General features: G+C 43.5%; 1 protein-coding gene across 2 annotated transcripts in view; it reads left to right on the plus strand.

The window, feature by feature from the left end:
- ZNF462 (zinc finger protein 462) overlaps positions 1-14,789 on the plus strand; it is a 93,453-nt gene that overhangs the window by 41,688 nt on the left and 36,976 nt on the right. For both annotated transcript variants that reach the window (XM_068974530.1, XM_068974531.1), the window contains exons 7-8: positions 11,457-11,724; positions 13,603-13,739. In XM_068974530.1, the coding sequence (XP_068830631.1) occupies positions 11,457-11,724; positions 13,603-13,739 (405 nt within the window). The remainder of the gene's footprint in view (positions 1-11,456; positions 11,725-13,602; positions 13,740-14,789) is intronic.

Genomic DNA, 14,789 nt, shown 5'->3' on the forward strand with positions numbered 1-14,789 from the left:
GCATGAATACCTTGATCATACTTACTTTTAGAAAATGAAGGGATCTTAGGGGGAGAAGACCCTTGAAGATAGAAAGCCAATTAGGAACATCCTGCAATGCAAGTTTACACAAGCAACCACAGGGACCTGAACCAGAAGCAGGAGCTGTGCAACCGTGAGTGGGTCACAGATACGGGCTTTATAGGAGGTTGAACCAATAGGCCTTTCTCAGTCCTTCAATGGAAGAGAAATGAATCAAAGGTTCGTTTCGTTTTGATTTGATTGGGTGGATAGTGATGCCACTGTGGAAAAATGATACAGAGACAGATTGTCTTGTCCCCCACGATAGGACCTAGTGACTTGTAAGTCCTGGAATCTTCTGTCTTAGATCAGACTTGCCTGAATTCGCTGCCAAAATATAGAGAAAATGAGAACATGAAGCTTCTTGCCAATAAGGCCTTTGAGAGACCCTTTCAGTGACCTTACGGATTATGAGATACTAAATCTCAACAAGGGACAGTGGCTCTTTTTTTTTTTTTTAATGCTGTTTTTATCATTTTGAAGACTTAACTTTTTGTTTTGTTTTCCCTGATCATATTTCAAGGTTTTGTTTTTACTCATCAGAATGACAGGAAGTTTTCAGTGTGTGTTTCCTTCAAGTTTGGCCTCAACTTTATTTTCAGGATTAGACATTTGTTTTTCCGTTTGCCTCCATGACAACCAAGCCCAGAATTCCTATATATAGTCATCCAGCGCCCATTGTCCTCCTGGCCATTGTATCATAATCTTGTGCACCCAGGCCAGAGAACTCTCCTGATGACAGAAGAAGGAGGTGCCAGAGTCCTTGGCCTGGAGATTTTCAAGGCATAATCAAAAGAAGGAAATAAAGTCACATGGCTGCCTCTAGAGATTTATGTTCCCCCTTTCGATACTATCCAGGAGGAGCTGAAGTGGCTTGTGTTCCAAAGCTTAGTTTCTAATAGTTTTCCTTCAGAATGGCCCAGTCTTTTATCTGGAGAGCCTTTTTGAGAATCTTCCAAGGAAATACTGGGAAGTTGAATTGGTGATTTGTAGTTGGTCGTGTTGTGGGTACCACGTTCTGTCCCCTGTTAACATGGAGCAAACAGCAGGTATCTTGAGAACGAAACTGAGTTTCAAACGAATTTAGATAGAACCTAAGAAATCTTAAATAAATCTTTTGAATCTGTGAATCATCTTGACAGCTCTATGTGACATACAGTTTTTTGTAACTTAGATAGACAGAGGTATAGGGTAGAATGTAAGAAAATTGCTCACAAATTCAATCCAACAAACATTTTCTTAAGTACCTTTTTTTAATGAAAGGACGGCCAGTCTCTGGCTATAAAAGCATACCGTATACTATTCCTGTCCATCTAAAGTGTAAGTCCCACGAGGGCAAGGATCCTTGCTGTTTTTTTTTTTTTTTCCACTGAAAGTGCCTTAGAAATAAAAGCCTCTCAATAAATATTTTCTGAATTAATATAAAATAGAGTCAAACATTGGAGAAGGAAACAGCAACCCACTCCAGTTTTCTTGCCTGAAAAACCCCAGGGACCGAGGAGCCTGGTGGGCTACAGTCCATGGGGTCGCAAAGACTTGGATACTACTGAGCAACTAAGCATAGGGTCAAACATATGGACAGATACAGTTGAAACTTATTTGATATAATCAGACCTGGTTTCCCAGTAATATTTGAAAATTTCATAACGCAGGGAATCTTTTTGAAAATGCCTTACATGTTTTATTTTCATTTAAAAGTGCATTCATTCAGGGACTTCCTTGGCAGTCCAGTGGCTAAGACTCTGCGCTTCCGCTGCAGGGGGCGTGGATTCAATCTGGTCGGGAACTAAGATCCCGCATGTGGTTCAGCCAAAAAATAAAAAAATTCATTCATCTGGATTGTGTTGTAGGATCAAACTTATGTCTGGGTCTTTTGATTGCATTCCCCGTTTTTCTCTCTTGCATAAACCACAATCACCTATACTAGCTCTGGTTTCAAGTTTTTTTTAAGTTGAATGATAATTTAGACATTTATGAAAGAGTCTTAGAGCAGAGTCCTTCTAGACTTTTATGTTCCCTTTTATCTTGCCAAAATGTAATTTGACAATAATTTTTTTTAGCAACTTTCTCAAATCTTTTCAAAGCATTTAACATAGCTTTCATAGAAATGGCGATTTTTATACCCATCTTTCATCCTTTTTGGTAATATTAAGTAAATTGAACAAGCTCAGTAACAAATATAAATATAACAAGTACAAAAAATTTTAAGAGAAAATAAGACTGATTTCTGTTAGCATTAACACAACTGCTGAAAACAAAAATGGGTAGGCCTGCTAGAGGAAGTCCCAACAACCAGCCCGTTTGCCATTGCAATGGATGCTTTAAGATCAAGGCATTGATAAATGCCCAAGTTTGTTGGTGGAGGTTGCTTAAGAGAACTTATAAGTGTAAGCTGAAGTCTAATAAAATCCATGTGAGGATCACAGTGTGTGTTGGCAAAGCACAGAGGAGAGAAGGTTTCTGTCTGGGTTTGGGAGGGAAGGCATTGGGCTGGGCTTTGAAGGATGGGTAGGGGTTTACTGGGCATGAAGAAGAAGAGCCTCGGATAGCCCTTGACCACTGATTGCCAATGATGATGTTTGTAGAAAGTGCAAGGAATTGGAAATCAGCTAAAAGTGAGGCTGGAAGCACCGAGCTATGTGTACCAAGGAGCAGACTTTATCCTTGAGCCCTGGGGCATCATTATCATATTCCTGTAAAAAGTGATATACATTATATCTCTGTGATATGTACATCTGCCAGAGTAGCACAGATCTAGAAGGAAGAAAGACCAGCTCATAGGGTGTTAGAGCTGCCCATATGGCTTCTGTGGACCTGAACGAACAGTGAGAAAGGAAGGCAGGGGCCTGGAGAGGAAGGTGATTGGAAGTGAGAAGTGATCTGTGTCTCTGGGAAATGTGCTACCACAAGAAAATGCCTGACAGTTGGAAGGCGGAGTCCCACACTTTGGGCTTGAATGAAGCGTTGAGTCACTGCCGCACATTCAGAGCACCGGAGATGTTTGAGCAAAGATGGTGGCTGTGTGCAGCATGCTGAGTTTAAGGCATCTGCCAGACACCATTTTTCAGCTTTAGACGAAGACTCAGGTCATGTCTAAGTTCGCCAATAAAGTAAGAAGATTCTCTTATCTCATTACCAGCAGATGCCTGGGTTGCTATCATGTCCATGGAAATACTTGGACCTTCCTGTCCTTTGCCTGAGTTTCTTAGCCATTGTATGATGGGAGCTGATGCTGTTCCAGAAGCTTCCTGGCTATTAACTGAAGTATGTCTTTAGCCTGCTCTCTTGCCATTGTTAGTGTGCCTTTGTCAGTTTTTTTTCCAGAAACAGGATGTATTTCCAGCACATTTAGGTCCCACCCCCACGGGCTTCCCTAGTGTCTCAGATGGTAAGGAGTCTGCCTGCAGTGAAGGGAACTTGGGTTCAATCCCTGAGTTGGGAAGATCCCCTGGAGAAGGAAATGGAAACTCACTCCAGTATTCTTGCCTAGAGAATTCCATGGACAGAGAAGCCTGGAGGACTATAGTGCATGGGGTCATAGAGAGTCAGACATGACTGAGACTAATACTTGCACACTTTCCAACCTCCTAACTTTGGGCATTTACAAAATTTGTTGTTAAATTATCTGCAGGTAATATCCTGTTTCTGTTTTCTTATACTGCCAACCTTTAGTTGCCTAATCACCTGCTTTTCTGAAGACAGTCATAATCCGTTCATCATATTGAACACTATGCTATTGTAGGATCTGAAGATTTTTAATCTTCCCCTAAGCGATCTTTTTCAGCCTCCAGTGTACATAGTTTCCCACTCAGACTCATCCTCTGATCTTTATTTCTTTTCCCTGTAGGCATTAAGTCCCTTTTTTCCCTGTTGTGAAAAGAATGTAGTTGTTTTAATTTCTGTTTATGACTAAAGATGGAGGTGTGGTGAGTTGAACACTTAGGTATCTCCATGTTTGGTGCTGCTTTCATTAATTGACACACTAGCTGATACTAGTTCCATTTATTAGTGGCAATCAAGGTTTTCTTGACATCCTCCTTCTGTCTCTCTCACTCCCAATTTCCATCAGTCACCATGTATGGCTTATTTTGTCTTCTCCACTAGGACCATGGAGAGAAGTGCTCCCCTGAGACTTTTCTGGGGATGCAGGGTGTCACCAGCAATTATTTACATGTCTGCCGGAGATGGTGAGTTGCTTGAGGGCAGCGACCACATCCACCTGTTCCAGAACAGGGTCTCACATGGACTTAGATACTCAGTAAATGTTTACTGAATGAACGGGTGTCATTTAACCATCCCCCACCCTCCACGTCCACGTCTAACTTTTGCTTGCCTGAAATCTTCTTGCCTTTTATTTCCCCCTGGTACTTTCTCCCCGATGAAAGAGCCTCTCTTCTACGTCCGCTTGAAAATCTAGCTCAAATAAAATGTGGTTGCTGGCACCAAGGTACTTCTACCACTTCTTCACCTTCACTCTCACCTTCTCTGCAGAGCTGTAGAAAATTGAGAATTGGTCCTCTTGTACAGCCTCCTTTTTAGGTCACTCAGCGCATTAGGGGGCTTTCCTCCCACAATTTACTGCTCAATTGACTCTTAACTCTTCCCTGTGCCTTCCTTAATGTTGCAATAGTTAAACTCCCCTGTTACTGATCATTTGTTCTCTTTGCTTCTTTTACTCCTTTAATCAGTGGAGGAAGTGTGTTAGATGTGGAGCAGGCATGTATTTTCCTAACAGCCAGCTACTCTGTGTCTCTAGATCTGGGCTTGTGGAAGGCATCTCTGGTGCTTTTTTCTTTTTTCTTTTGGCTGTGCCTCATGACTGGTGGGATCCCCTGACCGGATATCAAACCCCCACTCCCTGTGCCTTGACCACGTGGTTTGTGGGATCCCCTGACCAGGGATTGAACCTGGGACTCCAGCAGTAAAAGTGTGGAGTCCTAACCACTGTACCAGGGAAGTCCTACCTCACACCTTCTTTGACTTTGAGTCCCTAGAGCCTGCTCATGGCCTGGCACGAAGAGGGTGTCCACCAAGTGTTTGTAGAATCAGAATATTCAAGCGAGCTTCATTCTGTCATGGTTTATTGTTCTTCCAGAGTTCAGTAGATTTCCAGTGATTGTTTCTGTGCTGGTGCGTTTTTGGAGAAAAAAGGAAAAAACTCTCTGGGGAGCTGGAATGAGAGTCAGAACTTTCCCATTTCTCCAGGAACCTGACTGAATGAGAGTGGCAGGAGGTCTCATCTGGAACTTAGCGCTTTCTCTGGTTTGAAGTCCTGAGCTGTCCAAGAGCCACAGAAGCACCCATCTCCCATTGGTATTCGGATACCTTTCTTTCCTAGTCAGGTTCCCCCGAAGGCATGTTAGAGTGTTATTATTTGAGGCCAGTTTATGCAGCATCTAATCGAAGCATGACATGTGGGCCAGCACATCTCCAGTTCTGGGTGCTTGACCGTGCTTACCTGTGCAGCACGTGTATACAAATACCTGCTGGGTTTTTGTGTTTTTATAAAGCATTTTGAAATGTTGAATATTCTTTTTCTTTCCCAGGAATCTTACCTTGTTGATTCTTTTCTTCCCCATGTGCTCTGAAATGCTCATTTTAGTGTTCTCTTGGTATTCAGTTGAATGTTATTTTCTCTCTAATTTCTATCCATTTGGATGTTACATTCTGTCTTTCTGCCACCTCTTTCTCCTCTCTGCTATGAGTGTGTTGCTAATGGAACACTCAGGTGTTCTTTGGTGTTCTTCTGACTTGCATCGTGGGACCCCAGAGGTCAACCTGTTGAGTACAGATGCGTAATAGACAAGACTCATATTTTAAAGTCAGACAGATCTTTGTTCAAATCCTACCTCTGCCTCTCGGTAGCTGTGTAGCCAACCATTCTCAGCTCCAGCCACCTCATCGGTGAAACTGGGATGAGAACCTATGCCATACGCAGTAGTTGCGGGAATCCAGTGCTGGCTCTTGGTAACTTCCAAACCCACACCTAGAAACGCTGTAGCTGTCCATGCTAAAGTTCTAGTGTGAGCCTGCTTTTACAAAATCATTTTCCTGTTATAGACAGCTTACAAAATGAATAGCTCCATATAACTTAGTTAAATTTATTTTATAACTGCAATTATAAATCATAATTTAATTTCCTAAACTCTGTGTATCAGTTCAGTTCAGTTACTCAGTTGTGTCCGACTCTGCGACCCAATGGACTGCAGCACACCAGGCTTCTCTGTCCATCACCAACTCCCAGAACTTGCTCAAACTCATGTCCATCGAGTCAGTGATGCCATCCAACCATCTCATCCTCTGTCGTTCCCTTCTACTCCTGCCTTCAACGTCTCCCAGCATCAGGGTCTTTTCCAAAGAGTCAGCTCTTTGCATCAGGTGACCCTAAGTATTGGAGCTTCAGCTTCAGCATCAGTCCTTCCAATGAATATTCAGGACTGATTTCCTTTAGGATTCACTGGTTTGATCTCTTTGCAGTCAGTCCAAAGGACTTTCAAGAGTCTTCTCCAACACTGCAGTTCAAAAGCATCAATTCTTTGGCACTAAGCTTTCTTTATAGTCCAACTGTCACATCCATACATGACTATTGGAAAAACCATGGCTTTGACTAGATGGTCCTTTGTTGGCAAAGTAATGTCTCTGATTTTTAATGTGCTATCTAGGTTGGTCATAGCTTTTCTTCTAAGGAGCAAGCGTCTTAATTTCATGGCTGCAGTCACCATCTGCAGTGATTTTGGAGCCCAAAAAAGTAAAGTCTCACGGTTTCCATTGTTTCCCCATCTATTTGCGATGAAGTGTTGGGACCAGATGCCATGATCTTCGTTTTTTAAATGTTGAATTTTAAGCCAGCTTTTTCACTCTTCTCTTTGACTTTCATCGAGGCTCTTTAGTTCCTCTTCTCTTTCTGCCATAAGGGTGGTGTCATCTGCATATCTGAGGTGATTGATATTTCTCCCGGCAATCTTGATTCCAGCTTGTGCTTTATCCAGCCCAGCATTTCACATGATGTACTCTGCATATAAGTTAAATAAGCAGGGTGATAATATGCAGCCTTGATGTACTCCTTTTCCTATTTGGAACCAGTCCTTTGTTCCATATCCAGTTTGAACTGTTGCTTCCTGACCTGCATACAGATTTCTCAGGAGGCAGGTAAGGTCGTCTGGTATTCCCATCTCTTGCAGAATTTTCCACAGTTTGTTGTGATCCACACAGTCAAAGGCTTTGGTGTAATCAGTGAAGCAGAAGTAGATGTTTTTCTTGAATTCTCTTGTTTTTTCTGTGATCCAGTGGATGTTGGTAATTTGATCTCTGGTTCCTCTTCTAAGTCCACCTTGAACATATGGAAGTTCTCTGTTCACATACTGATGAAGCCTGGCTTGGAGGATTTTGAGCATTACTTCGCTGGCTTGTGAGATGAGTGCAATTGTATCTTAGTTTGAACATTCTTTGTCATTGCCTTTCTTTGGGATTAGAATGAAAATTGACCTTTTCCAGTCCTGTGGCCACTGCTAAGTTTCCAAATTTGCTGGCATATTGAGTGCAGCACTTTCACAGCATCATCTTTTAGGATTTGAAAGAGCTCTACTGGAATTTCATCACCTCCACTGGCTTTGTTCATAGTGATGCTTCCTAAGACCCACTTGACTTCGCATTCCACGATGTCTGGCTCTAGGTGAGTGATCACACCATCGTGGTTATCTGGGTCATGAAGATCTTTTTGTATAGTTCTTCTGTGTATTCTTGCCACCTCTTCTTAATATGTTCTGCTTCTGTTAGGTCCATACCATTTCTGTCCTTAATTGTACCCATCTTTGCATGAAATGTTCCCTTGGTATCTCTGATTTTCTTGAAGAGATCTCTAGTATTTCCCATTCTATTGTTTTCCTCTATTTCTTTGCATTGATCACACAGGAAGGCTTCCTTATCTCTCCTTGCTAATCTTTGAAACTCTGCATTCAAATGGATATATCTTTCCTTTTCTCCTTTGCCTTTGGCTTCCTTTCTTTTCTCAGCTATTTGTAAGACCTCAAAAAGGCAAAATGGTCATCTGCGGAGGCCTTACAGACTCTGTGTATAGATAGTCACAAGTCAGAGACCAACATTCTTTGCTGAACTGCACATCTCAGGGTTGGATTAAGGATGGATGGACTGACACCCTCTTGGCTGTTGGTTCCACTGTAGATACATCTGGCCCTGCCCGGGGTAAAGAGGGAGCTGGTGTGGCCGGCAGTGGGGTACGGGGCTGTTCTCTGGATTCACTCTCCTGTGCTTCACCTGCTGTATGTCCCCGTGACCACAAGTCGGGCCCTCCGAGCAAGCACAGGGTTTCTTTTTTTACTTTCCTTTCTTAAACTTGGAATGAAAGAAAATAGCCTTAATGATGATTTTTAACTTATGTGACATACCCTTCACTGCTAACAATCTGTTTGTCTTTCTAACTGGGCACGATACCACCCTCTTCTGCTCTTCTAGCCGGGCCTTGCAAACAAACTGGGATTTTATGTAGCTCAGCGGGTAGACTTTTTTGGGATAAGTGAAATCAGATATACTCACATCTTTGTCACTTTGGTGCCTGAAGTGTTAAAGTTTGTATTATTCACAAACTCCAAGTTAGAGCGAGGAAGAGTGTGTCTTGGCACGATAGAGGACAATAAAGCTCTCAGGAGACCCAGAAATTGTTACCTTGGCATTCTTTCAAACGTATCCCAAGTGGTGGGATCTGCGTATTTTTGTAAGTAAACCTGTCCACGTGATTCTAACCAGGAAAGAAGGATTTTATGACGCAGGTACGTAGAGTTGTTCTTTTCACACCGCCATTTGAGACAGGTGATGAATTTCCTCTCTTGGAATGCTTTCTCCACGACTTCTTGCATTTTTATTTCTTCAAGTTTCATATCACAGAAGTACCAGTGTGAAAATCGAAGAATTTGCTTTTTTGCGATGGAGTAGTTAATATGCCTTAGACCCTAGAAACGAGAAAAAAATGTGTTGTCAAATACCTTCCCCTTGGGAAAGTTTACCCAAGAGAGTTGCATGTGCTAGACTAGGGGTGGTGGAAGGTAGGGGAGACAGATTGACCTGGTTTATCATCACATTAGGAGCCCCTTTGTGATTTTGGTATAAAGGGATTGAAGCTGTCCAGTGTCTTGCATCCGAGGTGAATGCCAGCATCCGTGCTAGCTTGCGGGCCTCACTCAAGCAGGTGCTGAGTCTTGGAAGCAGTTATTGTTTAGGCGCTCAGTCGTATCCAACTCTTTGTAACCCCATGAACTCACCAGGCTCCTCCGTCTAGGGGATTCTCCAGGAATACTGGAGTGGGTTGCCATTTCCTTCTCCAGGGGATCTTCCCCACCCAGGGATAGAGCCCAATTCTCCTGCATCTCCTGCATTGACAGGCAGAACTTTTACCACTGAGTCACCTGGGAAGCCCACCTTGGAGGCAGTGGTGGCTGCTTACTGAGAAATGGACGACTCCTTTGATTTGGTCTCTAGGTAGATTTGTGAATGGTTGACAACTCAGGGCAGTTGGACCTGACTTTGACCTTGTCAGTTGCAGAATTTCTTTCCTACAGAACTGAGGGCAAGCCAGAACCGGTGCTGCCCAGATGTTAGGGCTGACCAGGGTCCTGGGGTGGTGGTGCTTACCCAGGAGCTCATGTTCCTGTTAACAAGAGAGGCGGGCAGACAGTGCCTTTTGCTTCATTGTGCGTGTGTCTTAAACAGAAACTAGTGTTGAGAGCTTAAATAGAAAACATCTCAAACAATCCATGAAATGGTAAACAAACCTGCTATTGAGGGAAAGAAAGAGGAGTTGACAGTTGCATTATTCTGATCCTGAGTGGGTTCATCAGCTAGGGTCGAGAAATAAAGAAAAAGGAGATAAAAAGAATCGGGTGAAATGAATTCAGTTGTGTCATTTCTTTCTTCCTTTGTCTTCGGTGTACACCTGGTAATGAACCCATGGAGGCTCGGAGATATTGTTCAAGTTTCCTTTTGTTTTATTTGTGTGTGTGTATGGCAGGTTTGTTTACAATTTCCAAAGGGTTTTTTTTTTTTTTCTTTTCCTCAATCCGGAGGAATACAAATTGAGGAGGGGGAGGAGAAAACAAGAAGGGGAGGTATTTCAGTATTTTGAAGACAGGAGGTGGCCCGACAATACAGGAAGCTGCTGGTTTTGTTTTTCCTTTCAAAGAGGCCGACGGGATGGATGGTACCAGTTTCATCAGATGTGGGTTCTACAGAGCCCCCACGTGTCCCACCTGGGGGAGTCACACTTTGGAAAATTAAGTGTCCATCAAATCAGGAGGAGGCTGGTGCAGTTTCTGTCCCATTTCACCCCTGCTTTTTTGAAAAGCGTTAAGAAAGGAGCCCTTTGTTTCCTTTTCATGGAAAGTCACACTGAAATTCATCTGTATGGGATTCACAGAGCCCATTTGGTCATTCATGGGTAGCCGTAGTTATACAGGACAATGTTGATGACGGTGCTGGTGAATTCCTGACCCCAACATCAGATCGGTGTGTTGGGAAAAGGCTGAAGACCTTTTATTTTTCACTTCCTTTCTCTTTTTAAAACTTAAAAAAAAAAAATTATTTAAAGAGGAAGCTGAGATTTTTCTCAGCTACCTTTTACATCAGATTTCCCCACCGCATGCCGGTAGAGCTTCACAGGCTTAAGATTTGTGCCTGTCACTTCCGACATTTTCCTCCGAATTGCAAAACTTTCAAATACCTTTCAGGGAGACTTGTTTGGAATTTCATTTTAATGGGATTTATGAATAAATCTCCATCTTAATGCTGACTAAGCTTTAAACATCCATTCCTGGAGAACACTATTGGATTTTTATATTTTAAAATTTAAATCGCTTGACAGTGAAGGCATAAAACATTTTTATATTTGTGAGTGCCATGTGCTTGAGCATTTCTGTTGAAGACCCTTTTTATTTTTTTCTTTTTTTCCGGTTGGCTTGAATAATTCTGTTCTGCAAAGTTGGAGATACTGCACCCCCCTACTTTCCTATCTCCTGAGCATGCCTGTGTACATTATGCGGGTGCATTTATCTCACCTACAGGGACGGGTATTCTGTGGCAGCCTGTTGCCACACTGCAATTTCCTTTAAAAAACAGTTTACTTTCTTCCTTCACTTTGAAACCTTTAACCTCAGAATTTTATTTTTAAATGCCATGAACCCTCAAAGTCAGATTAAAAGAAGTGGCGCTTCCTCCCTTCCTGCCTTTCCCCAGAGATGCGTTGTAGAATGTAAATGAAGATGAAAGCTGGGATCACAGTCAGCCCCCTTAAAAGAAAAAGGACTCAAAACTTCTTTCAGGGGTTTTCAAGTATCAGACCTCCACTGTGTTCTCTGTGTCTGGTGTCATTTTCCCCTGTCTGTCCACAGACTCATCCTACTCTGAGCCTCCAGATGTTCAGCAGCAGTTGAACCACTATCAGTCCGCTGCTCTGGCGAGAAACAACAGCCGTGTGAGCCCCGTGCCTCTTTCTGGGACCTCAGGGGGCGCTGAGCAGAAAACGGAAGCCATTCTCCACTGCGAATTCTGTGAATTCTCCTCTGGCTATATCCAGAGCATCAGGCGCCATTACAGGGACAAGCACGGTGGGAAGAAGCTCTTCAAGTGCAAAGACTGCTCCTTTTACACAGGCTTTAAGTAAGTGATGTAAAGAACAGCCTTGAGAAACAAGGTGGCTGCTCCTGCTCCACCCCTCACTACACGCTTCCCTTACACTCCTCTATCTGGAGCTCAAGGGAAGCCTGCCCAAGGGATGATGAACAGGTGGGGTCCAGTCTTCACAAAAGGAGGCTAATTCCAGAGACTGCTTTTAGGTTTGGGGAAGGGATGAAGAGCTATGTGAGAAAAAGTGAGTTTAAAAATCAGAGCAAATGGGTGCCCAAGAAGTGTAAAGGATTTCCCTGACCCAGTGCGTGAAGCAGTGAGTGTTTTCCCTTTTGGAAATCTATGCCCTCCACCTCCCCACTTTTTATTTTGTCTTTGGGGAAAAATAGTCTTCTCAGAAGCAAAGTCAAAGTCAAGAGAGAACATCCAGCAATGGTGACACTCTGCTACCCTTGTAAAGAATTCTGATTTCTTAAGATCATGTTATTGAAAGAGAACCAAGACTTCACACTGGGAAGAGTAAACTTGAACAATCACAGAAAGATTGTCCCCACATAGAAAAAGATAATCTACAGTCAGTTTTGCTCCTGAGTATGACAAAGATTGGAGTCCTTCCTCTCATTTAATCTAAGCTCCTGTGATTTCATTTCATCCTGGGAGATTCCACTTAGGCTCATAGTTACGAGTGTAGAATATGGAGCCTGGCTGCCTGGGTTTGAACCCTAGCTTTGCCACTTACTGATGGTGTGACTTTGGACAAGTTACTAAACCTGTCTGTGTCTCTGGGTCCATATCTGTAAAATAAAGATAATAATAGTACCTACCTCATAGGACTCTTGTGAGGAGTAAAATAATAATAAGTGAAGCCATAAAGTGCTTAGCATAGTGCTTGGCACAAAGGAAACACAAAGGAAATGCAAAATGTTACTGTATCATAGAAAGCTATTATAATGAGATTAGATGCTGTATTACAGGTGTGAAGCTATTATTATCCGCTCCTGTTGCAGTCAGGGCCTGGGCTTTAGATCACTCCAGTATTTCAATACATACTCCACAAGGAGAGGCTGGTGAGGGTGGGCTTCATAACCCCTCCAAACTTGAATTGATAGGAAAACAAGTCTCTTTTCCAGCAACATCTTAGTCACTGGGATTTGATGGAAAATGTATAACATCTCTGACTGTTAATGTGGTTCAGTTGTTTTATAGATAAATATGTATGTGACCTTAGAACTGAGAGAAGTCAAGAAGGGCTCAGATAACAAGGGCCCATTGACAGGTGTACATGTTTCCCCAGAGAGAGGCACTCGGGTTAACAAGAAGAGGACCTTGCCCATTAAACTTTGGGTTTCATCCATTTTTATGAGACATTTAAGGCTTTGTAAAATTGGAAGTTTTGAAAAGGATGAAGCGAGGGAGGCAGTGGTACCCTCCACATTTGAGCTGGTACAACAGCTCTGAGCGTCTTTACATGGTCATCAACCTTCCTGCTTTCCCAACCAACCCGCCCTCCCTCCTTCCCTGGGAAGAGTCACCGAGGCAGCTGATGAATCATCCCAGCTTCTCCTTCCGAGCGTGATGAGAAATCCATTCTCATAGGGATTTTGTTTTATATTTTTAACAGGCAACTGCTCATTTTCAAAAATAAAATGGGGAGTCTGTTTCTTTTTTTCTTTTAACTTGCCCTGAGCCCAGCCAAGTAGCAGAATTTCCCCCAAAGAAGTTAGCACTACAGAAGAGTGCTCAGTCATTGCCCGAATAACTGAGGAACTTATGCTCAGCAAGCACGATGAGCCACTGTAGTTTTGGGTAACCCACCCCCGCAGCAGGGTGTCTCCATAGGACTGCTGGCAAGGGGAGTGAGTGTGATGCTTCTGGGTCCCACTCATCGCCTCTCTCCCCGCTCCCTCCCAGATCTGCTTTTACTATGCACGTGGAAGCTGGGCATTCGGCGGTCCCCGAGGAGGGCCCCAAAGATCTCCGCTGTCCTCTCTGCCTCTATCACACCAAATACAAACGCAACATGATCGACCACATTGTGCTGCACCGAGGTAACCTTCTCAGCTTGGTTTTCTTGGGATGCAGGGGGTGTAGGGAGGGTGGCTCGGGTGGCATTAGAGGGAAGCTGTCTCAAGGTGGCAGCAACACCTTTGCCCCAGTCCCTTGTTCCTCCCCTTATCTCCCCAAAAGAAATCACAGCGGTCACCCCAGTGACAGTCAGCAGGGTAAGAGCATCTTCCTGCAGAGAGGATTTCCTCCACCTGGAGGGAGGCAAAGGTGATGGAGTCCGCAGTGAGCACTTCTGCGGGGCTTCCCCGTGAGAGAGAGATTTTACACCCCGAGTCTTCTGCTGTCACGACCTTGCTAAGCAGGGAGTGATGAGAGGCAGAGTGGGTGGGTGAACTCGTGGTGAAAGGTGAAGATCCCTGTGGTTGAGGGAAGACCAAAATGATGATCTCCAAAGCAGAACGTGGGATTTCCCTTGAAGTGGATGGAGAACATTCTTAAAACTTAAAGTAGCCTGATATATGTTGATTTTTATTTTTTTTTAATATTTTGTGCCGCACAGCATGTGGCATCTTTGTTTCCCAGCCAGAGGCTAAACCCACATCCCCTACATTGGAAGGGCAGAGTCTTAACCCCTGGACTGCCAGGAGATTCCATCCTGATACATATTAAACGCCACAGACCGTGGGTTTACCTTCTGGTTTTAAACCCTCTTGTGTTTTACCTCTTCCCCATAAAGAGGCGATGATTATGCCTCCGAGCTGGCATGTTGCGTGTCTGGTGTGTTCCATGTGGATGCATCTTGGCTGTTTGTAAACACTGATTCCTTGTGGTATATTGAGATACTTTTAGTGATGTATTGGGATACTTCTTTTTGGTTTTTTCTTTGAACTGAGTTTACTGCTGGCCAATTAAAATGCCATTAGACAACACACGCCCTCTGCATTGGAAGGAAAAAATATGTAACAACTATACTTTGTCCGGAAGAGATTCCAGCCAGAGGTGGATGGAAAAAGATGACTAGAGTACCCGTTACTATTTCCACCTACTGACCTCTCTGTCTCTCCCTCCTCCCTCCCTCCCTCCCTCCCTCC

This window comes from Capricornis sumatraensis, chromosome 6 (assembly GCF_032405125.1).
Source record: "Capricornis sumatraensis isolate serow.1 chromosome 6, serow.2, whole genome shotgun sequence".
NCBI lineage: Eukaryota > Metazoa > Chordata > Mammalia > Artiodactyla > Bovidae > Capricornis > Capricornis sumatraensis.